The sequence below is a fragment of the Acipenser ruthenus genome, chromosome 24, assembly GCF_902713425.1.
Source record: "Acipenser ruthenus chromosome 24, fAciRut3.2 maternal haplotype, whole genome shotgun sequence".
Taxonomy (NCBI): Eukaryota; Metazoa; Chordata; class Actinopteri; order Acipenseriformes; family Acipenseridae; genus Acipenser; species Acipenser ruthenus.
Genome location: NC_081212.1, coordinates 29892763 through 29918221, shown reverse-complemented (window position 1 = coordinate 29918221; position 25459 = coordinate 29892763). Strand labels below are relative to the sequence as shown.

Sequence of the window (25459 nt, the reverse complement as noted above, 5' to 3'; positions counted from 1 at the left end):
CTCTCCCAGTGCCCACCCCGGCAGCATGCTGCAGTGCATCACACTGCTTCCCTGGCTGTGCAGTGCCTGGTCTGTGGATAAACACAGGGCTCTGATCTGCAGCTCTCCCAGTGCCCACCCTGGCAGCATGCTGCAGTGCATCACACTGCTTCCCTGGCTGTGCAGTGCCTGGTCTGTGGATAAACACAGGGCTCTGATCTGCAGCTCTCCCAGTGCCCACCCCGGCAGCATGCTGCAGTGCATCACACTGCTTCCCTGGCTGTGCAGTGCCTGGTCTGTGGATAAACACAGGGCTCTGATCTGCAGCTCTCCCAGTGCCCACCCCGGCAACATGCTGCAGTGCATCACACTGCTTCCCTGGCTGTGCAGTGTCTGCTCTGTGGATAAACACAGAGCTCTGATCTGCAGCTCTCCCAGTGCCCACCCCGGCAACATGCTGCAGTGCATCACACTGCTTCCCTGGCTGTGCAGTGTCTGCTCTGTGGATAAACACAGAGCTCTGAACTGCAGCTCTCCCAGTGCTCACCCCGGCAGCATGCTGCAGTACTCACTGGCGCACAGGTAGGCTTCCTTGGCGTTCACTGCTTTACTGCACTGGTAGCACTGGGCAGAGGGGCCAGAGGCTGCAATGCTGAACATGTGTCCATTCAGGGCTTTCTTGTCTTTGTCTTTCTCTTTGCAGTCCTTCTCTTTCGTCTTCTCTTTATCCTTTTCCTGTTCCACAAAAGAATTAAAAAAACAATTAAAAAAATAAAACACAAACAGTTGCAAGGCTCTTCTTCAACGTGTATGCTGGACTGTCATCCTATTGTCACATCCCAAGTCAAGTGAATCCTCTATTGTTTTTCATTGTACAGCCATGCCCAAAAGTTTAGCATCACCTATATGAGCACAATTTAGCATTATGTAAATCAAAGAAACTACTAAATGATATCGCAAAAGTCTACCGGAAGCCATAATAGTAGTACAGTATTTCATGTTAGATTTCAAAATGTCACATTTTTCAATTTGTCAGCTTTTTGCTAAGTATATGGAAAGCTACAAAGACGTATGCAATTCAATATGTTAACATAACAATATTCACCGGGTTTCAATCAACTTTACGAAGCAAAAGGAGTTCATTCCACAGGGCGATGCAAAGCTTTTGGCTGTAGCTGTACAGTTTATTTAGTATGGCACAGACCAACTACGCAGCTGTGTGCAAAGAAAGAGCCTGAACTGGCTTCACTTCTCCTCTAAACAGGAAACTGAAGGCCTGCCAGGGTAGGGGAGCCAGGCTCGTTAAACAGAACTACTCAAAAGAAAAGAGCCTTTTGAAAAACACAAGGACTTCAGCAACACACAAGACACACACACATACAAACAAACAAACAAACAAGACACACACACACACACACACACACACATAGAAGACACACACAGACAGAAGACACACACAAGACACACACACACACCCCACCTCCACAGTGCGGACTCCCATCAGCTTCACTGTCCGGGACTGCACACTGTAAAACTTCTCCCACAACATAACTGGCAAGGCTGCTGGTGTGAAGCCAGACCTCTACCTGCTGCAGCTACACAATGAAATACGAGTTCCCATGACGGTCAAAACCAGCAGAGGAAGTTAGGGACGAGATATAGGGGTTGCTGTGTTTGCTTCTCTCTCTCTCTCTCTCTCTCTCTCTCTCTCTCTCTCTTCCCCCCCCCCCCCTTTCTCAATCGTTCGCAGTTGGTCTTAAAGACACAGTGTGCCCAAGAGAGGCTTTTACTATTATGTGTGTCTTTCGTAATTTTAAAAAGTACTACACAAAATAAGCTAAAAGAAAACTTACCAGCAACGTGTTGATTTATAACCACTAGCACAACCCACACCCAGAGCCCTATAACCACAAGCACACAGACTATATATTCTCTAATATCTAGAAACGCTGGCCCTTTAAGCAAACAGCCACAGGAAGCCAAGTGCACAGCAAGACAGATCATCCTGTTGCACTTCCCCTCAGATCAGCTCTGTGTTTACACTCTACCATGTGGGCTCTGCGCAGATAACGTCTTCATACGGCAAGCAATGTCCTCAACTTCCATTTACACAAAGTGTGTGCAACTTCTTGTGAAGTACAATGAAGCTGAGGAGCGTGTACTGGAAAGCAGTGCATATTTGTAAGCACTCAGCGACACGACGGCTAACGGCAGCTCCGCTGCAAGGCCCAGTCTGGCTGCAGCTCCTCACACTCACCCTGCTCTTCTTGCTGTTGTACATCTTGTTCTTGAGGAAGCTCAAGGTGCGACTGACTTTCGTTCCACTCTTACTATCCAAGTCTTTTCTCAAGGGGCTGGGGGGGAGGTCCTCTTCACAGATGCTTCAAATGGAAAAACAATAAAGAAATCAAAAGACCTTTCTAAACTCTTAACATAAAAGCCCCCAATATACGTCTATACTGTGTGGGGCTCTACACTACGCAAACCCCACCTGTGCTCCTCACGGCAGGCATGCTGCACAGCGCTGGACACAGCTGGTTCCTGTGGAGGGTCTTACCTGTGTGCGAGGGAGCTGGAGGTGCTGCTGGAGCCTCTCGAACCTGGAGGAGGAGGAGGAGGAGAGCAGTGTTAGTCGACTCTCAGGAACACAGAACAGCACTAAAGGCAGGGACACATGGAGCATTCTATACAGAACAATGGGAATCTGGGATTAGAGGCAGGGGCACATGGAGCATTCTATACAGAACAATGGGAATCTGGGATTAGAGGCAGGGGCACATGGAGCATTCTATACAGAACAATGGGAATCTGGGATTTGAGGCAGGGATGCATGGAAAGGTCTTATTAGGGGGACACATCTTCATTCGAACCAGGAAGAGCCAAGTCATTTCTGCTCTATGGGAACAGAAAACCTACATTGCCAGTGAGTCTGTGAAAATGGCACCTTCTCTTCATACTTGACAGAAAGACGAACCTGGTACAGCTTATTGAACATTTTCAGGGTATTAACAGATTAGCATATCACATGTGTTTACTGAATGTTTTTGCGAGTGCTTATTCCTAGATCTGTATACACGACAGCTCTGCGGTGTTGAAGGAGTCACAATGTAGCCTGCAGGGACACGGGCTCGTGGAACTCGACTTTATAATTTTCACAGTAACCAAGTAAAAACAAAACAGCAGCAACCAGAGGCACAGCAGGTGCTGCTGTGGATGTGTGCTCTACAGAGCACAAGCAATCCCCTTCAAATGAACCCTGCATTCACTCAGGGGCTGGGCCAGACACAATGCATGGATATATGTGCTCTAAAGCACAGCTACAGAGCACAAGCAATCCCCTTCAAATGAACCCTGCGTTCACTCAGGGGCTGGGCCAGACACAATGCATGGATATTCCAGATGTAGGACTGGAATTCTCGTTATACTTCTATCCTTTTTAAAGAGATTATTCAACAGCACTCATTGCTGCCTGAACTTCCCAACAGCCTCTCAATAAGCGAGGGTTGACAGGTAAGGGTCAGAGCCCTGGTCTGCCTGGTCAATGCTGCCCTTCTCCACTATACCACTCACTCCACTCAGTCTTTCAGGAGTACTAGAGAACCTCTATGAGCATTGAAAGAGTCAGCTCTCCGAGAGCAACTAGAGAACCTCTGAGCATTGAAAGAGTCAGCTCTCTGAGAGCAACTAGAGAACCTCTGAGCATTGAAAGAGTCAGCTCTCTGAGAGCAACTAGAGAACCTCTGAGCATTGAAAGAGTCAGCTCTCTGAGAGCAACTAGAGAACCTCTATGAGCATTGAAAGAGTCAGCTCTCTGAGAGCAACTAGAGAACCTCTATGAGCATTGAAAGAGTCAGCTCTCTGAGAGCAACTAGAGAACCTCTATGAGCATTGAAAGAGTCAGCTCTCTGAGAGCAACTAGAGAACCTCTATGAGCATTGAAAGAGTCAGCTCTGAGTACAACTAGAGAACCTCTATGAGCATTGAGAGTCAGCTCTCTGAGAGCAACTAGAGAACCTCTATGAGCAATGAAAGAGTCAGCTCTCTCTGAGAGCAACTAGAGAACCTCTATGAGCAATGAAAGAGTCAGCTCTCTCTGAGAGCAACTAGAGAACCTCTATGAGCATTGAAAGAGTCAGCTCTGAGTAGAAAGTGTCAAATCACTACTCTTTTATTGAAAAGGTTTAAATAATAATAATAATAATAATAATAATAATAATAATAATAATAATAATAATAATAATAATAATGACAGGTTTCTTGCACCGTTTATCACAGTGGTAAATGTATTTAAGTTGATAAATGTATTTTAGTTCTTATTAAAAGTGCCAAGAACAGAACAACTAAAACAAAAAAGCAACAACTTAGATCTCTTAACCACCAACAACCTGAGCTCTGTTCAGCTGCTAACCACTACAGCTGTGAGTCTCCCTTCTATTGCAGCGAGAACCAGACAGACAGAACAAACACAGGCTTCTTTAAGCAAGCAAAGTGACCAAGTGTGTGAGTGTGTGACAGAGATTGTGCCAGTTTGCAATAGTGCTGCAAGTTCCCCAGAACACAATGGCAATCAAGCTAAAATCCATCTCTTAAACAACTTCACTGATGACAAGCTGTCACGGCATACATGCTGAGAGAGTGAAGCTCAGTCTCACTGCTGCACTGAGGCACAGGAACAGGAAGCTGCTGGGGAAGGCTCATTCCTTGGCTTGCAGACAGGGGTGACCATGTAAAGCAATGTACTGAAAGCAGCAAAAACAAACACTCCTCCAAGCACCATCGCTGTCATTAAAGCAACAGGATCCATTTGTGACTGGACACCCCACGTTATGCTTTCATTAAGTACAGGGTACATATGAGGAACAGGGTCTACAAACAAGCTTAGTGTTTTGAGAAAGTGTGCACACTCTTTCTAACCACAAGACGTGTTTAAATAAATCACCAGGAAACTGTTCGTTTCATACGAGGAGTCTGTGTGGTGTGAATCTGCGCACTACAACAGGCCACACTGATCTGGCTAAAATCATGCAGTCTTGCTTCTTGAGAACAAAACACATCTTCAATTTATACAAAGAAAATAAACTGAAAATGATGAAAAGTCAGTTAATAGTGCAGAAAGTAATATAACATTTAAGAAAATCCCAGTTGTCAAAATATCAAAAAGTCCTGTTTTTTGGCCTTTTGGCCCCACTGCAATGAAATTCATCGCATGTTACAGTACAGCATTAACCCAAAACACTATTAGTGGAGACATGACATGACATGACATGACATGACATGCACACACACTGGCATTTGAATTAGTGCTTTAGGAATGTTTATTTCATTCAAGGGCGAATTTGGATTGGTCAAATAACAGAAGCACATTACATCAAGCAGGGTTTTTATACGTGTGTGTGTGTGTGTGTGTGTGTGTGTGTCTGTCAGTGCGCACATGTTAGTCTGTGCGTTTGTGGGTCACTCTGTGTGTGTGTGTGTCTGTGGGTCACTGTGTGTGTGTCTGTGCACACGTGTTAGTCTGTGCGTCACTGTGTGTGTGTGTTAGTCTGTGCGTTCGTGGGTCACTGTGTGTGTGTGTCTGTGCACACGTGTTAGTCTGTGCGTCACTGTGTGTGTGTGTTAGTCTGTGCGTTCGTGGGTCACTGTGTGTGTGTGCACACGCGCATGCGTGTGTGTTTACTTACTGCCTGGCTCCTCCTCATCACTGGATGAAGAGCCAATTGAAAAGACAGTTTTAGATTTGGGGAGGAGCGGAGAGATGTTGAAGGAGAAGGAGATTCGTCTCTTTGGTCGAGTCCGTCCCTGGGCTGGGGTTTCCGGTAAAGAGCACAAAGAAATCAGAGCATGGACTCGTTAAAACAGGACAAGGACACGGTGCTAGCAATCCACACCTCGCTGCATGTGCAAAGACCCCACTACAGTGAACTAGACTGACTGACTTAACCCTTTAACACTAGAAATGTGGAGTAACTCCAACGAGCTGCTAACAAGAATTTGTGCGCCCTGCTCCACAGACCCCGCTCCATCACACCTTGTGTGTGTGGAGTTGTGTTGCCTCTACGAGGTCATCGACTTCAGTGCGAGAGCAGGTTCAGGTAAGCTGCCCTAAAGTAACGTTCTTGTCATCACGAGATTGCTTTACAACAGCATGCAAGCCGGGGGAACAAACACAACAGCTTCATGAAATAAAAGTAAAGCTGACACTGGCCAGGCACAGCAACGTGTGCATTGAGGTTTGCAGCAGGTACTTGTGAAAGTCTCCATTTCAAACCCTAAAGGGTTCATTATGGGCAGACTCCCATTTTACAGCACTGTTTCAGGGCCTCTGTTTAAAGCCAGCATGTCTTCTCACAGACTACTGTATCTTTAAACTGGTTTAAAAGAAAATGATTGGAACGTGGAACTCTGTCCATCAGAGAAAACAAAAAAAAGAAAGCCTGTAGACCCTACGTGGCACAAGCACAAAACACAAACACCTCCCATTAGAAGACCAAAAGTAATACAGACAGTGGACAGGGGAAATAAACAACCACCAACTTCTAGAGCTTCAGAAACAAGCACACAGCTAACCAGCTAATTCCCTAACCTTCTGCAAGACTTGTGCTACTGCCTGCTACCTAACAGCCCAGGCTGCTAACCCTGCAGAGCCCCTCTCCCGATCCCTGTGTGTGCACCAGCGGTGGTGAAGGACTTGCTAACCCTGCAGAGCCCCTCTCCCGATCCCTGTGTGTGTACCAGCAGTGGTGAAGGACTTGTTAACCCTGCAGAGCCCCTCTCCCGATCCCTGTGTGTGCACCAGCAGTGGTGAAGGGCTTTCTAACCCTGCAGAGCCCCTCTCCCAATCCCTGTGTGTGCACCAGCGGTGATGAAGGACTTGCTAACCCAGCAGAGCCCCTCTCCCGATCCCTGTGTGTGCGGGGATACTCACTGTCCAGTCCAGACTGGTTGATGGTCAGCAGAGACACAGATTTAGTGAGAGGGTGAGAAGCAGAGTAACTGCACACCAGTGGAGGACGGCGATCGGATTTCTGGTGAAAGCAAATAAATACAGACATTAGTAAATATACCTAGCAGTCTTAATCTTTAGATTTTCCTCGTCATTAATTATGATAATTATGTAATGATTAATTATATTAATTATGTAATGATAATGACCTGGCTGTCGAAGCTGCTGCTGTCCCCCAGGTCAGACTCTTGTTCCTCCTCAGTCAGAGACACCAGGGAGCCCCTCTCCTCGCTCTCCACTAGGGGGGCACTGCGGGGGACCCTTCCCAGCTTTGGGGAGCTCTTCCCCGGCTCACTGTCTGCCGCCAGACCCTCCAGACTGTAACTGAACCCAAACCAACAGCAGCAACGATTAAGAACGTGGGAAACACAAGCAGAGAGAAGAGGTGCAGCAATGCAGCAGACACATCAGCGCAGGCTTGGGGCAAAGCCCTGGATGCTATCACTGCTGTCTCGTCTAACTAGACATCTATCTACTACACTGGCTTTACCACTTACAGATCAAGATTACAGTATGGGGACTTGCATGAAAGTTTCCTTTAAGATGGTGAATATTGAAAAAGCTTTCCAATGTTGTCTAAAAGCATGGAAAAGGCGGGTTTAAAACATCGGTCAGCTGCACTGGGCTTCGTGCAGAAACACTGAAATGTATTTGAACATCTTTTCTACTACTGTGGAAAGCTTGCAGCACAGAGTGACAACTTAAGGCTCTTCACATTGGAAATCCACAAAAGAAAACAAATGGTTATTACATTATAAACACGCACACACTGACACTAACACGCATGCACGCGCACGCACACACACACACACACACTCTTACACACACACACACACACACGCACACACACTGACACACACACACAAAGACAAAACCAAGACTATGCACCCATGCACCAGCAATCCCGTGCTAGAGGGTCAGGCTTCTTATTCCACACAGAGCCGTCGAAACTCAGGGACGAGTGTGAGGGCAAGGGGATAGAAGTGTGTGAGAGAGACAGAGGGGGGGTGTGTGCGTGCGTGCGTGCGTGTCTCCGTGTGGAAGAGGCCATCTCAGCAGCCTTAAAAACAGACAATTTCAACAAAAACAAAACAAACAATTAAACAACCAACAACCAGTGTGTGCTGGGACTGACGACAGAGCCAACAGGCAAGCACAGCCCATCAGAAGCAGCCGTGCACAGCCCATCAGAAGCAGCCGTGCACAGCCCATCAGAAGCAGATGTGCACAGCTGAGCCCGGGGCCGGAGCAGCAGCAGCGAGAGACGAATGTGATGAAGTGCCTGAAAAGGACAGCAGTTACCCAGCAAAGCAGCTCTATAATTTCCAATTGACTGCAGGAAGCCAGCTGAAGAAATATTAAATAATAAACATTTATATGCAGGTCCTTTGAGGGACCACAGGCTTACTTTGTGTCTAAAAAAAGTACCGATATTATTAAATTGTAACATTAATACTATTAAAAACTCACCTTGTGTCATCCTGAGTAACATAGATGTGTATATGGGTCATTTTAGAATTCCAAAAATGCTCATTTCATCTTGTTAAAACCCTGCACCCATCCCTCTCCATGGAAACAAACTGTGTGTGATCTCTGTCTTTCTGTCACAGCAGAATGATTGCAGGAGCAACAAGACTTCCTTTTTACTGACTTCCTCAAGCTAGACCCAATCAGATAAGCAAGGCATTCTAACAGGTTTTCTGAAAGGCTGCGGTAGAGTTTGACTAAAAGCAAAACAAAACTCTGCACAAGCCTGGTAAATCACTGATGTATTTTGCAGTGTATAGCTAACAGCAGTAGGTAAATAGTTGCATCAGTAAATATATTTTGCATAACTTATTATACGCACGGCACTTTCTTAATGTTTCTTTTTAATTTTTTCTGCAGATGGGAAGGGACTGCAAGACAAAGGGGAAGCGTACGAATGAGCAGCACGGGAGCAGAGGCATGCACATGCCAGCTCACACACACAGGAGCATCACGGTGCAGCGCGGGTCTGGAATGAGCAGCACGGGAGCAGAGGCATGCACATGCCAGCTCACACACACGGGAGCATCACGGTGCAGCGCGGGTCTGGAATGAGCAGCACGGGAGCAGAGGCATGCACATGCCAGCTCACACACGGGAGCATCACGGTTCAGCGCGGGTCTGAAATGAGCAGCACGGGAGCAGAGGCATGCACATGCCAGCTCACACACACGGGAGCATCACGGTGCAGCGCGGGTCTGGAATGAGCAGCACGGGAGCAGAGGCACGCACATGCCAGCTCACACACACGGGAGCATCACGGTGCAGCGCGGGTCTGGAATGAGCAGCACGGGAGCAGAGGCATGCACATGCCAGCTCACACACGGGAGCATCACGGTTCAGCGCGGGTCTGAAATGAGCAGCACGGGAGCAGAGGCATGCACATGCCAGCTCACACACACGGGAGCATCACGGTGCAGCGCGGGTCTGGAATGAGCAGCACGGGAGCAGAGGCATGCACATGCCAGCTCACACACGGGAGCATCACGGTTCAGCGCGGGTCTGAAATGAGCAGCACGGGAGCAGAGGCATGCACATGCCAGCTCACACACACGGGAGCATCACGGTGCAGCGCGGGTCTGGAATGAGCAGCACGGGAGCAGAGGCACGCACATGCCAGCTCACACACACAGGAGCATCACGGTGCAGCGCGGGTCTGGAATGAGCAGCACGGGAGCAGAGGCATGCACATGCCAGCTCACACACAGCACGGGTCTCAACCCAGGTAGGGGGCAGTGCTTTGTTTCTATTACACCCTACCTTCTGTGACTAATGTCATCGGAGACAGGAATGAACGGGGCGTCGGAGGGACACCAGCTCATACTGGCAGTGGAGAGAGAGAGAGAGAGAGAGAGAGAGAGAGAGAGAGAGAGAGAGAGAGAGGAGAGAGAAGGGAGGGAGGGAGGGTTAGCAGGAGGGTTCATGGGTTGTCATGAATACAGAGTGATTGGATGGATAGTAGAGCCCAATTGAAACTTGACATGGTTCTCATTCTAGGGGAGGTTTAGGCTACTTCATGTACACTAGGAGGGGATTTGAAACCAGAAGCACATCCTGTATGGGGACGGACATGAAGAGATGACTGTCAGTAACGCATCATAAAATCACTTCTAACTGGTTTCCATCCTCTCTCAAATACTGCAGTAAAAAAAGCACTTTGCTATTTATTTATTTATTTATTTGTGTATTCATTTCTCTATGCGTCCTATAGGGTTTCTTTGTGCGTCCTTATGCACTTCCAATAGGCCAAACTGCCATTCCTGATACTGTGGGTGTTAGAATCTGACTATTTATGCGTGCTTTGCCTTTCCTGTACTTCACACATGACAGCACCTGACCAAACACGAGGCTCCCAAGAAATTAATTCTCACTGAAAAGCAACCCCTCCCCCCACTAAGAAATGTTTGCTTTCAGGAGTTGAATATTATTTTGGTAGAAATGGAAACATCTTGGTAATACCTTCTCCTATGAATTGGTGACTTCTTTACAACATCGCCCCCAACTCGCATGCTGAAAATGAATGATGGAGAATGATCAGAGGTTATGCTTAAAGATGCAGTGCACTGTAGCCATTAGCAATGTACCCCCACAATGCACAAGACAGCGACGCCAGCCTCACGAACCCCACAATGCACAAGACAGCGACGCCAGCCTCACGAACCCCACAAAGCACAAGACAGCGACGCCAGCCTCACGAACCCCACAATGCACAAGACAGCGACGCCAGCCTCACGAACCCCACAAAGCACAAGACAGCGACGCCAGCCTCACGAACCCCACAATGCACAAGACAGCGATGCCAGCCTCACGAACCCCACAATGCACAAGACAGCGACGCCAGCCTCACGAACCCCACAATGCACAAGACAGCGACGCCAGCCTCACGAACCCCACAATGCACAAGACAGCGACGCCAGCCTCACGAACCCCACAATGCACAAGACAGCGACGCCAGCGGCAAGTCTCCACCAGTGTGGATTAGTTTGCCGATACCAGTCTGTTTTATCCTGAATTACTAAGGGTTTTAAATCTAGAAATTTCTCTTTTAACCCTGTCCTGAATCACTTGATTTAAATCGACTGTCTATCATGGACATGCATGTTTTTTAATGTACTGCATCTTCATATTGTTACTTTGTTAAATCAGTTGGAATTTGCTGTTAAATCCGAATAGCCTAAATCTGACTGCAGTCATTAATCTGTACTAACCTGCAGCTTTCACAAAACGGCACACAGTCATAAAGTTCAAGTGAAGAATGATTGATCATGATGTTAGCAGAGTAATAAAAGAAAACGTTATGTTCCCTCTTGAACAGAGAATGACGAGAGCATGAGAAATGCGAGGCGTTGATCGGACCTGGCTCCACCGACCGTGTGGGTGGATTCACATCCTTCTCTAAAAGAGTTCCCTGCCCAACGGGAACCAACAGCTGTTTACAGCAGAGACAAAACAAGCTGCTTCCTAGAACTGAATAAAGTTAAAAGGACCAACTTGTCTTGGTGCGAGGTGCTGTGCAGAAACAGAAGCAATCGTCTACTACAGAGAAAAGAGTGAAGAGAGCCTTCAAAATCAGTGGTGATCAGCACAGAGCGATTCACACGGAAATGGATTGAGCTGGACCGTTTATATATTTTAATTATATATATATATATATATATATATATATATATATATATATATATATATATATATATATATATATATATATATATATATATATACACACACACACACACACACATACACACACACATGCACGCACGCGGAGTCGATTCAGATCGAGGATGCCTGTTCTAGAATTGTCATTGTCCAGTGTAGAGTAAGTGTAACTGGTTGTAATGTAACGTTGCCTGCATGTGATGCAGAGTGTGGTGCAGCAGGATCAGTAATGTATCATTATTAGGATGAGCTACAGAGACTGGAACAGCAGTGTTTGCACTCCTGGCTCCTTTCCCAGCCGCTGTGCTGTTCCCACACTCATGTTCTTTTCCCTCAACACGAGGGACTTCCATTTCTGAACTTCCCTGCTCCCTCAGCTGCTGTATTAAGCCACACACTCCCCCAACCAAGGCTCCTGGGAATTGTAGTTTCAGCCAGTGGGGTAAATGTAGGGTAAAGCAGAGAGGAAGCAGGTTCCCCAGGCTGAAAGGCAGTGCAAGGGGGCTGCTTTTCTGTACCCACACGTACCTGCGCTGGTTCATCTCGCTCTCAGCCCCTGCGTTCTTGCCGGGGCCCCAGCTGTGCCGGCGGAATGGAGAGAGCGAGCGGATGGAGGTGCGGAGGACGGAGGAGCGCACAGGCACTTCGGTGAGCCGGTCCTCCTCCTCCTCCTCGCTCTCGCACCTGCGTTCCGGGGTGGAGGTGGGCGGGCCTGGGGGCAGGGGCTCATCTGTCGAGGAGCAGGACAGGGACACCTCACTGGTGCTGTCTCCAGGCAGAATCTCACCCCCCTGCTGGAAGAGGAGTACAGCATGAGAGGGGATCACACACACACACACACACACACACACACACACACACACACAGCTCAGGAAGACAAAATAATAATAAACAAAAACCCAGCGAAATCTGGGCTGTGAAACTAGACCTTGTTCAACACACAAAATACACAGCTTTGAAGTTCAATGAATTCTGGTTTGTCCATTCGCCAGTGGCATTGAAGGGCTAGCAAGACACTGCACTGGAACTCACCCAATTAAAAGCACAGTAATTCAAGTACTTTTAGTTGGTTTGTTAAAATATTGCAGCAGCTCTCAGCTTTTCCCCTCCAAACTCTGCAGCTATTACTAAATCTTAATCTAACAAAAACATGCTGAAGTAATCTGCACTACCTAAGGATGTTATGTAACACACAGAATGCATGCATTGTGAAATTTTAGAAGGGAACAAGACTACAGCCATTCATTAAAGTGCATTAGCTTGCCCCAGGCAGTTTCAAATGGATACAGTGGCTTCAAGATAATAATCATGCCAAATTTTACAAGGACTAGTGTATGGAAAGACCACATCCAGAGCACATGACTCGGTATGAGATCATATGAAAGACAGAACATTTCACAGCAAACTGCAGCCACTGCATTAACACTGGAAAGCAATGCCCATGTTGCAAATCAACACATCCACAGTGTTCCAATGTCCAGTCAAAGTGTTAAAGCAATGCTTCTCCAGGGTCCTCTATTGCTCAACAGTGTGGAGTGTGAGGCTGCAGTGTATGCAGGGTGTCTTTTGCATTTGTTTTTTTGGACATCTGTTAAAAAGGTCAGGCAAAGCTGAGATCATGAGGTAGTATTAAACTTTACAGATACACAACACATCATAACAAAGGCAGAAGCAGGTTATGGAGACAGAAAACCAGGGATTAGATTCATATGGAAAATCCTATTCTGTTTATACCACTTCTAGTTGACCTCTGCAGTGCACAGATGTGTTCTTCCCGACTCAAACAAAGTGCTTTTAACATAACTCCAGGTTGAGTAAAGTACGAATTTCCTATACATAGGCCTTATACCATGTGCGTCATTTTGTGACGCGCCTACAAGGTTAGGATTAAACCTGGCCACAAGCTAGAAACAGGAGCATTTGCTTCATCTGACAGGATGTGGCGGAGTGCAGCAGCCAGTGCAGCTCAGGGGAAGCAGTGTGGTCTACACTTCTAACAAGCCTGATTCTGTGTCTGTCAGCAGCTTGCAGGATGTGAGCTCACTGTTGGTTTGGTTGAGAACATTACAGTTAATAAGTAGCGAGCGAAAATGGAAACACGATGATGTCATAGCACACGGTTCTTAACTCTTCCCTCGCCTGGTACCCGTTGAGATCAGTGCCTCATTTCTAAAGGGCAGCACCAAGCCATTCTGTAGCAGGACTCTCCCTGCCTGATAGACACGTGCGTGATTCGGTGCTGAGCTGAGACAGGAACACACCTCCGTCTCTGCGTGTGAGTGGAATTCTACCCCGGGAGTCCTGACAGTGTAGCTGCAGTATCTGGAGCTCACAGGACACGCACAAACAAACAGAGGGGTTTGCTCTGGGATGAAAGCCCTGTATTCATGTGTTCCAGGAAAGACTCCTGTTAAAGAGGACACTGTCACACAGCTTGCCCAGGGCCCCACCAGGAAACACTATTGTGACGGCCTGAATTTATATCGCATGAGCTCAACGATGGAGAGACACATTTCTGCTCCAACAAGCAGGTCAGTAAAACCTCGCCTCAAATTCCTCACTGCCTTGTTTCTTCCGCTACCCGCGTGAGGACCAAGCAGGGAAACTGTGACAGATCAAGGCCCTGCCCAGCAGTGAAGAGCCTACATGCTCTGAAGCTTACCTTGCTCAAGACAGGGTCGTCCCCGGCATCTGTGCCATCAAACACGTCCACATCGCTGCCCAGCTCCCTGCGGACTGGAGACGCCCCGGGGGACACTGTACTGTCCACAGACAGCTGGTCCTGGGAGGACTGGCAGCATTCTGGAAAACATAACAGACCAGGAAATCAAATTAGACACACAACCCAACCAATACAATCAGTAGAGTCTCAATCAACATAACCCCTGGGTTTGAGCAGGAGGGTACAGTCACATGCTGCTTAGTAAAACTCATGGGTTTTTACTGCATGTGTTTTTTCTTTTTTCAAGGAATGGAAGCTATTTATTTTTTCCTCAAGTATGTTATTTTCCGCCTCCAAACGCAGTACAGCAGCAGCATTATTCATTCTGGCACCAAAACATCTGGAGAAAAGCAGCAACAGACAACTGCACGCAATCCCTCAATCAACAGCCTCACAGGATCAAATCTAGAAACAAAACCTACAAACATGCCTAAAACACATGTAGAAAATATCAGTGCCCCTCCAAACTGAACTATCCCACGCGGACTCATCAGTCTAGAAAGTGAACGGCCGTGCAGATACCACCACGTCTGTTACCAACGTGCCAATTGCACACAGGTTTGTTCAAGCAGTGCTTTAATTAGCAGGACACCTTGAGAATGAAGGAGAAACACAGGCCCTCAGTCAGGCACTGCTGAGTAACGCCCAGGCTGCAAAACTCACAGGACCGTGCGAGGTTGAACACCTATCCCAGAGTGCACAGCAACAACATCTCCACAGCAATGCTGTAAACAGCAGCTTCAGAACACAGCACTTCACAAGAGGCAGCTGGCTTAAAGCAAAATAACTCATTCTCATTCTCAGCACATTTCAAGCAATGAGAGGCACAATAACACATTCTCAGCACATTTCAAGCAATGAGAGTGGCTGCTTCTGGCACTTGTTTGTTTGGGTTTAGTTTTTAAGGAGAGGGGGGGTATTTTTTACAGATATGGTTACAATAAAAAAGCCACCCCTTTACTCAGATGATAATCTCCCTCGCTCCCCATCACATCTTAACATCTTATTTTTGCATTAATTACAACTAAAAGGATTGCATTAGAGTACAGAGAACAAGATATATCTGTAGGAGATGCCTTTCAAATGCAGCAAGTAAAGCACCAGACTTTCATGCTTACAGGACATGAAGAAAGACCAGGTGATAATACAGAAGAATATAAAAAACACTGAGCAGCAGCAGCTTGGTTTACAACTCATTGAAAACACCCAAAGAACAGCTCTGGTCCGATTTCACTCCTGGGGCTGGCCTGAATTGTAAAGTCTAAATGCGGGCTGGGAGGAAATTACATCACTAAAATTCAATCAAAAATGTTTTTATTTCCCTTGTCCAGTGCTTCTCTAACCTTTTCTACATACCAGCCTGCCAGAGGCATATGTACTGCATGAAATAAATAAAATAAAACTCGAGTTCTGGGAGAATTCAGAGCAATTGGAGCGCACTCAAGTTGACTCGAGTTGGCTGTCCATGGAAACGAGGCATAAGAGCCCTCCCGTTTCCAGGGAGGTACTGGGCTAAGAGAGAAGGCAGCATAGAAGCGGAAAAGAAAAACCATCTCGGTGCAGTTGCAAACTATTTCAATAAACGTCAAAACACTGTGTCGAAACTCGTCTCACTAAGAGAAGACGTTTCTTTAGCTGTACTCCGATTGGTTTTCAAGTTCTGGTGATATAAAGCACCCCTAATCCCCTTTCTCCTCACCTGCAGATTCTGAACTCTGCTTCTCTTCCAGGAGACCAGGTGCTGTGCACGAATCAATGGGGTACAAGTTCTCTTTCTCCCTGTGAATCTGCAATGAAACAAACAGAGGCAAAGGTAAGACACACACATGCACCGCTGTCCATTACAGCCCACAGCTTTTAATCCCATTAAAATGACAGCTTGTTCATGCAGCCCAGGAACAAAGAGCATGTTTTTAATCAAGAGCCGGAACCTCAAAAATCCCAAAGAATTCTGGATCCAATCAGCATGTCCAATAAGTCATTTTAAGAGCACCGCTGTAGGCGGCAGGACCCATCCATCTGGACATGTGGTATTGAGAACAGACTTGGATCTCTGTCAGTGTGTTAACACAGGGACAAGCAACCTGTTAACATTCAGGACAGAGCTCAGAGTCTAGCTGCAGTAAATAAATACTGAGGGGGGCTGAAGAAAGAGAGACAGGTTGTGTCTTCTCTGTTTGATGTAGAACCCACCCTTCCAGTATCAGAGAGTCATTACACCCACAGCCAGATCACTGCTCATATGACCGGGCTGGTTTAGCAATACCCCACCCACGCTGACCAGCGCACACTACAGCTGCTTCATCAAGAGCTCACCATGACACAGCCCGGAGACTCCTGAGAACCAGGTCCTGCAGAGGAGACTGGAGTCCACACACAGACTGAAGCCCACTGCAGAGAGATACCAAGCATACCAATCCCATGCGTACCGATAAAAGATCTATAGCACACACTGGAGCGTACGTTTGGAGGGCATCCAACCTCTGCATTGGATCGGCCCTCTATTTACCAGGCTAATGGAGATGCATGCAAACAAGAAAGATGAATGCATACAGGCCTGCATGAACTCTGCACAACAGAATCAAGCCTGTTCATGAAGCACTTCATTTCCAGGAGGGCTGTGGCCACAGACACGTGCACTCACCAGCTGCCTTGCAATTAAACCTGTCAACACTGCCCAGAAACACGAGGGCTCGCTTCCACTCCAATTCCACAACAATTGCACCAGGTCCTGTAAACATGCACAGCCACCTCGGCCAGAGAGGTCTCTTTACCCTTGGCAGAGCCTCATGATATGTTTAAATAAGAACAAGAGAGAGAGTCAGCCTTGACAATGCTATTCTTATACATCAGCTGTTCCATCCCCTTTTCTTTCAGTCTCAAAATCTTGGATTGCACAGCGATTTCACTGGCAGGAAGTGAGGCAATTCTAACCAGCTCCAGGCTCCACAGCAAGTGCAGTCAGTAGCATTGAGAAGTGTTCACCCACAACATAATAAACAGCTGCACCGCAAGAGCCCTCTCAGAACTCAAACCTCCAGCATGTCATTCGCTTGGAGGTTACACTGCTCCAATCGGTCCTGTCTTTGTACCCCCTTAGCAACACTTTTTATCACTAAGTAAGTTTTACGCAGGAACTGTAAGCAGACTACAGCTAAAAGGGAATATGTAAAGGATGCATTTGTGGGGTGGCACTGTAGAGCCTCAGTTATCTGTCTTTGGGCACAGCCAGGGAGGTTTTTAATGTAGGTACAATAAGAACCTTACATTTTATAAAACATTTGTAAATGTTTTTCCTACAGTTTCTAACTTGCTCCATAATGTATTGTTAATACATTTCAGGGATGGAAAGAAGACTCCCATTGCACAGCTGTTTGATCCACTCCTGGTTTTACTATGAGTTTAATAAGACACACATGAGCTTTTTTTCTGTACACACAGTGGCTAATCAAGCTCATATTAAAACCTGGAATGGGTGAAACTGCTATGCAACAGTAGTTGTATTTCCATCCCAGCATTTCACATAATCTATTATTCATTTATAGCTAAGGGAGTATTTATAAAGAACGCCTTGGTAATGGTATTCCTAGTTAGCGGTTTACTGTGCTCAGGATAGAGATGCAGAATGCGATTCTCAGGGGTGAGTTGCAAAAAAACGACAAAAAAAAACAATTAGACATGAGGGAATGAAATCACCAGCGAGACTCCGCCCACTCAGAATCAACATCTCCTTTCCACTGGGGAGCTGCTTCCACAGTTCAGAACAAGGAGATCATGTGACCTGCCCTTGATGAGCAACACACAGACACACTGTACTGTATTTAAATGAGCACAAAACTACAGCGCACAGCACTTTGTTGAGATGGTGCGGGTTCCCATTCCACCGCCCTGGGTGTGGAAGAGTTCATTTCCCCCGGCCCGTGGTTAATTGTCTAAAAGCCCCTCGAGGGTACAGCACAGGGCCCTGTACTGTTTAAAGCAATTCACAATGCACAACACTCTATTCATAGGACTTCCCACTGTCTGACTGCACTGCCTCAGATTGCCATGCCTTGCGGAGCAAGAACACTGCACTCTGTGTTATCAGCACCGAGGCCCCGGATCCAACCCCTAGTGTGGGCAAGAGCAGACAGCACTGGAGCAAACACAGCCAGCTCTGCAGACACCCCCAGCCAAGAGCAGACAGCACTGGAGCAAATACAGTCAGATCTGCAGACACCCCCAGCCAAGAGCAGACAGCACTGGAGCAAACACAGCCAGCTCTGCAGACACCCCCAGACAAGAGCAGACATCACTGGAGCAAACACAGCCAGCTCTGCAGACACCCCCAGCCAAGAGCAGACAGCACTGGAGTAAACACAGCCAGCTCTGCACAGCCATCCCAATACAGGTTCAATATCCCCAGCCGTTTAGGGTAATAAGATGCACTGGGCTGTATTCATAAGAAAGCAGCACGTCAGACTGCAATGCTCTTCCTGCCACACCAGTGCTTCATCAATGTGCCCAGTGTGGTAGGGTGGGTGCAATAAGCAAAGGCAATGGAAACACTTCCTCTAAAGAGGGGAGGGGAGGGGAGGGGGGAGTTCAACTAGCTGACTAGAGAAATTCATTCTAAAACACAATCACTTTGCACACCAGGCCTAGAGAAGCAACAACTTCCCTCATAATATATACAAATTATTGTTGTGAACTTTTTTCAGCATTTGAAAGTTGTATCCGCTAACTTCTTTCCCAGTATCTTGCTGTGTGGGTTTTATCATTTGAAAGTTTCATGCATAATAATAGCTTACTGATACAGATACAGAACATGGATGGATGGACACCAAGCACAGGAGATGGGCTGACAGATTAATAAACAAACAAAGACAGACAGACGGCTATAAATAACGGCAGTTTCCCTGGGAATGTTACAGTTGCTAGGGCCCTAGAAACCATTTCAGAAATGTTTGTTTTCTTGGCTAAAACAAGGCTGCAGAAACTGGACTCTGGTAACAGTGTGAGAATCAGTATTTCAAAGGCGTGCTGCGTTATGAAGTCACTTGGCTCGCTGCCCATTTCCATCACACAGCCCAGGCAAAGAGCCAGGGAAAACCGTTAGGGATGGACTGCCAGACTGCCACCTAGCCGATCTACACTCCCGCTCGCTCCCACATTTAAAAACTCAGATCAAGCTACAGGACTCCGAACCAACAGACACACACACACAGAGGAGCAATCCGAACCAACACACACACACACACACACACACACACAGGAATTAAAGACCCGTCCATTTGTTTTGTTCATTGACAGATACAATCTGTACTTTCTCCCTTGGGATAACACTACTGGAGACTGATTTTATATAATATTGTTTTCAGCTCTTTGTCCAGCAGCAGTGAAGTGCACAAGGGGGTATGGGAATATAAATGTAAGGCTTCCATTGCATAGCACTATGAGCCATTACCGAACTCGCAGTCAAATCAGGGATGGATCAAACTGCTATGCAGCGGGAGTCTTATTTCCATCCCTGTACTGTATACAGTCTGATTGTACCCCGGACCTTATACTGGGAAATGAACAGTTACAGTGAGACCATGGGAGCTGTTCCTGCCTATCAACACAGAGAGCTGTCACTGCGGGTGAGAAACAACAACAACAACAACAACAACAACAACAACAACAACGAGGAGGAGAGGAGACAGGAGACAAGGAGGAGTGGAGAGGGAGACGAGGAGGACAGGAGAGGAGAAGGAGAGAGTAGAGGACAGGAGAGGAGAAGAGAAGAGGAAGAGGGAGACAAGGAGGAGGAGAGGAGACGAGGAGAGCCCCCTGCCTTAAAACAGCAAGGTTAACCCTTTTCATGTTTCCCAGCTTGCAGAGCTGTCACTTTGTTTAATTGCAGTTTTAAGATGCTCACAGTGGGCAGAGTGCGAAGCTACTTGAAATGGAGAGGGGAAAGGGTCTGATGAGCAGAGACATGAGAGAGAGAAAGGAGGAAGATGCAGCTCACTGCTTTGCACTTGAATTTCCTTACAGACCGCTTCATTGTATTGTTTTGAATACAGACAGTAAGGACGAAGATCTCAGATTATGAGATCATTCAAATTCTAAACATCTTGTATCATCACCTCCAGTTCCCAGCCCCTGTTCAGCCTTTCAACATCACTCTAAACCCAATGAATAAAAACCTAAAAGGAATTGTACTGTAAATGCTATAGTTCATTTTAGTAAATGAAACTCCAAACAGCTTAATTAACTCCTCGGAGACCGAACAAGGTTTTGTGCAAGTCTTTTGCCGCCTCAACAAATCTGTGCGCAAACATTATTATTATTATCACAATCATCATCATCATCCAAGCACCTGGTGTCAGAATTCTGCCTCTCGACTGAACAGAAATACAAAAGAAAGGTGTCCGGATTGATCTGTTACTCGCCCTTCTTCCAAGGCTGTCTGAAAAGAAGGGTACTAGCCCTTCAAATATAAACAATCCCCACCCTCATCATCCAGTCCTCTAACAGAGCTACAAGACACTCCACCCTGCTGTGTCTGTGAATCAAAAGCATTGTGGAGGAAAGTTTCACAGACATCATCACCCACTTCGAGGGGGTAGAAAGTGCTCTGCGACGTACAGAATTCCACCAAGTCAGAAGCAAGTACTCTAGCAAACGCAAGGAATTTACTGAACTGGAACAGCCTTAAAGAAATAGGAGAGGGTTCGTACCTTCAGCAGCACCACGTCCACAGCCCTGTCCTCCTTGGAAATGTCACACAGGCTGTACCTCCGCTTGTATCGCTCGTACATGTTCTCTCAATGGGGAAATAAAAGGCAGCTGATCCCAACATGAAGTCCAGACTAATAGAAGAGTCCTGAGTAAAGCAGTGCAGCAGCTCACAGTCTCACATCTGTGTGGAAAACCAGCTCTCTGTCTCTGTACGTCACAAACACACACACACACACACACACACACACCCCTCTCTCTCTCTCTCTGTCTCTCGCTCACTCTCTCTCTCTCGCTCTGAATCACAGCTCTGAGCTCAGTTCCTGGGCAGCAGGAAAATCCATCTTCTGCGACAGACTGATAACACAGCACTGGCATGCGACAGGTCCTCTTCTGATGCTTGCGGAATGACAGCCTTCCCTCAGGGCACTTCAGGGACCCCTAGCAGAGCAGGAAGCTCTACTACAGAACCTTCAACTGGGCTTCTGACAGATTTACAATTCCACACCAAGGACTGCACATTTCATGCGGATTGCTCAGTTTATTTATTTGTTGGCTTTCACAGGCTTTTGGGATGTATTTTTGGATCTGTGATTAAGAACAGATTGTCAGGTCCTGGGTTGATCCTCCAGGTTCAGTTAAGCTGCCAGCATTGAAAGGTTTCATTTCCTGAGGCCAGACTGCTCCTCCACAGCAGGCTCACAAACCTGCAAGCAGACTCAAAGCCCAACCGTTCTCTCAGCCCCAAATAGATGCTACTGGGAATTAATGCGCAACACATTTTTCCATCTGCAATTCAGAAAAAATACATCTTTGAGAATATATGAGGAGGGTTCCCTCAAATCCAAGTCTGAAGGCAGCGAATGGAAGGCTTTGGAAATCCAAGCCAAATTGATTTGGCCAGTTTTATATAAAAAAATAAAAAAAAAAGGTTCTGGCTTTCTGACCAAAATAGCTTTTTTTCTGGGTTATTCAAACATCTGAGGTCTGTGAAAAAATGTTTTCCACTTGCACAGAATGAAAAAAAATAAATTAAAAAAACCCAGCCCCACAGTGACTTAAATGTTAACTTTTAAACCCACTGGTAAGGCCAAAGTAAAACCTCTGCTTCACATCATGAAGCTGAATTCAATGAATCAAATCACAGCTTGATGTTTGCTGTATTACTTAAGCCTTTTTATTAGATTTAAATGAATTACGAAATATGAAAACATTGAACTTAAAAGCAGCCAGTTTTCCAAATACAAGCACAAGCAATTTCCACAGGACGCCATCGGGAACATGATGCTGTGAACTGGAGAAACTAACAGCCGCGTGAAGGGTTGTACTGCAACTGTGAAAGACTGCCCCCCTCTCTCAATGGGACAGACTGCCCCCCCTCTCTCAATGCTCTTTCACATCCCTCACACACACTGCCACATGGTTTCCTGTTTTGAGGAGAGCATCCCAGCCCCCCTCCCCAGCCTGACCTCTCCCAGGATAAACAGTTCCATGTTTCCTAAAATAAATACCACTACTCGCAAAATAAAATTACAAATATAAAATAGACACATGGAGTATAAGGATTTATGCAGATTTATTGAGGAAGCGATCGCTGCAGGCAAGTCAAGTGCAAGTTTTGAAGTGAAGAGCAGCTAACATACAGGAGCCAGTCAGGAGGGTTCAGGAGGGTGATATGAAGCAGCCTGCACCCAGCACTGCTTATCCATTAGCCAGACCCATGCCTAACAAGGGGAGACGCTCTCCAACAGCTGCAGTGTAGGAGGAGCCCTGGAGCCAACAATGGAGCAGCACTGTGTGAGCAGGACATGGTGTAGTGTTACAAGACTGACACCAGGGGGCACCCATGAGCACACAATGTGCATGCATGAGTAATAGTCTATGAAGGTAACCACAGCAATCAAAAGCAAGCCCATAATCTAGATGCACAGCCATCATAACAACAACACTACATGACCAGTGCAGGGAGCCCAGAGATTTTCCTAACAGCAGGTTCTGGCTGCCTGCCAGGAGCAAAGGTATAAATCAGAAAAGGAAATGAACTTTAAAAATAAAACCAAGCCAGCCTGGCCTGCCAGCTGAAGCACTGCACCCTCTGCTGGTGGCTCAGAGCATGTCTGTCACTGATGTCATACAGCAGCAGATACTGTACATGCTGTCCCTAGCAAGTCTGGCTCAATGGCAAGGTAACAATGCTTGACGGTTTCCCTTCTTTATGCCCCACATTACAGCTCCTCCACTTTCAATCTGGACCAGTCCCTGCTTTGTCATGTCAGTGCACACCATGACACACAGCCAGTGTCGCAGGGCCAGTGACGCCGGTTTGTCAGCACACCTAAAGGGAAACCTCAATAACAATCAAAGCAATTTACTGCTTGCAGCCTCATGAGATCACAGGGAGTTGCTGTGAACCCTTCCCCTTACCAACAAAGCCAGGTTTCTAATTGAGTTCCCAGCTGCACACAGCAAACAGCTAGACCGGTGCCTGAGAGCCAGGGCAACCTGGATTCCCATTCAAAGCCAGCCAGTAACGCTGCGCTTCCATCTGCTGAACTGCACGTCTCTAGAGCACTCAGGACAGGGAACGCACAGACTCTCCGCTTCAGACACTGTACAGTAATACAGGTCATCGGTGGATCTGGCATCAAAGAGGGAGATCACAGAGCAAAGAAGAAGAGTGAACAAAAGCACCTCGTGGGTGTGAACACAAAGCACGAGTGTGTAAAAGTAATGATGCATGTGTCGACTGAGCAGGTAGGAGGTGGTACAGAGGGGAGAGTTTTGGGACTCTCCAAGAGCGTCCCAGAAATAACAAATTAAACAATTTGCAACTACAATCGTCCTCTCACAGATCACAACAGCAACATTAACCACTTGCAATGGCAAGAGAGGATCTCAAGAAAGACTTATCTTCCCATTCTGATCTTCAAGCTGCAAGAACAAATAGAGACCAAAACAAGCCTCACACAGAGCTGCTCATGGATCCCACGCCTCCGCACGCAGCTTGCAAGGCAACAGTGTCACTCCATTGTCTCAGGCTGTAGCGGATGATTTTAACTAAGAGCTCTGTCCGGTGGCTCTTCCAAAACGTAAAATCGCTCTCAACTGCCGACAGTGCTCCTGGCTAATCCATTACACAGAGCAAAATATACTGTGTGAATTACACTGGACGCCACTCTGTTTGTTCCTTGTGTATTAGAGATTTAGCAGTGAGGGACACTGCTGTCTCTTCTGGTTGGTCTTTAATAATGCAGCTTTGAAACACCTTTAAAAAGAAATCTCATGTTTGTGTGCGCGCAAACTGAACAATAGCATTACATGGAAATTAAATGGATTCAAAAGTTAAAGACATCTCGAACTGAGCTAAAAATAACGGACGTGTTGAAATAAAGCATCAACTCCCATTTAAAAATGCACCAGCTAGCTCCCGGTTTTAAAACCAGGTAATAAAGAATACACAAAACTTCAAGCTGCTTTTCAAGCGCATACATTTGGGTGTCACCAGCTAAACACACAGAGGCCGGAAGGCAAGCTGAATGGTACTGACAGCTAAAGGAAGACAAAGCCATTGAGAATCCATGGCTACACTGTGGCTCAGGCTGGAGTGAGGCACTGCCCTGAGCTCTGTACAGGACAGGGTGGGTGGATGTGGGTGGGACGCTCATGTGCTGCTCCAGCCACCTGATACCATGACATCACCCTTCTTCCCTGCTCCATTACTGGAACAGTGAACAACCACATGACTGGTTAATCTCCACTTTGATTTCTATTGTCTCGCCTCCACATGCAATCACAAACTAAGCCGAACTGAACATTTACACACACGCACGCACCTGTACCAGAGCTTTCAGACTAGGGGAGCCCTGAGACACCTGCAGTACACAGCCTATCACATAATAAGAGGAGCATTGTAAAGGACTATAGCCCACAGAGAAATATGGGCAGGAGAATGCAGCACTGAATACAAATACACAGGCTTCCTGCACTTTCCTTAAGAGAGCATGGAGGATAGAGCTGAAGCAATTCATAAAAACAGCAATCCAATGACATGCTATTGAGTGCATGCGTTGCAACCTTTGCCCTCGAGGTACTTGACCATTTCATCACTCAACGCGACCATGTGAACAGCAGCGCTGGCTCCAGCAGTAAAGGAAGCAGGGCTGTACTCACCATTGTCCTGTCTCCTGTGCCCTCCTCCTCCTCCGCTGTACTGAAATCCACTTGCCCTGCCGCTCCTGTGTGGAGAGAAGAATGCACAGTGAGGACCGGCTCTGGGGCTCGGACCAGCCAGGCAGATTCTGGGTCAGTATTACTAAGTGCTAGAAAGCTGACGGGTCGACAAATCGGGTTCAGAGGACAGCACTCTG

General features: G+C 46.9%; 1 protein-coding gene across 5 annotated transcripts in view; it reads right to left on the bottom strand.

The window, feature by feature from the left end:
* LOC117429465 (A-kinase anchor protein 13-like) overlaps positions 1 to 25459 on the bottom strand; it is a 77292-nt gene that overhangs the window by 16777 nt on the left and 35056 nt on the right. For 3 of the 5 annotated variants that reach the window (XM_058999245.1, XM_058999241.1, XM_058999242.1), the window contains exons 8-19: positions 25263 to 25327; positions 16090 to 16177; positions 14331 to 14470; positions 12197 to 12462; positions 10469 to 10519; positions 9770 to 9832; positions 7132 to 7306; positions 6905 to 7004; positions 5661 to 5783; positions 2537 to 2579; positions 2237 to 2360; positions 552 to 714 (exon numbers count right to left, since the gene is read on the bottom strand). In XM_058999245.1, coding sequence (XP_058855228.1) covers positions 552 to 714; positions 2237 to 2360; positions 2537 to 2579; positions 5661 to 5783; positions 6905 to 7004; positions 7132 to 7306; positions 9770 to 9832; positions 10469 to 10519; positions 12197 to 12462; positions 14331 to 14470; positions 16090 to 16177; positions 25263 to 25327 — 1401 coding nt within the window. The remainder of the gene's footprint in view (positions 1 to 551; positions 715 to 2236; positions 2361 to 2536; positions 2580 to 5660; positions 5784 to 6904; positions 7005 to 7131; positions 7307 to 9769; positions 9833 to 10468; positions 10520 to 12196; positions 12463 to 14330; positions 14471 to 16089; positions 16178 to 25262; positions 25328 to 25459) is intronic. The other 2 variants (XM_058999244.1, XM_058999243.1) reach the window with 2 other exon arrangements.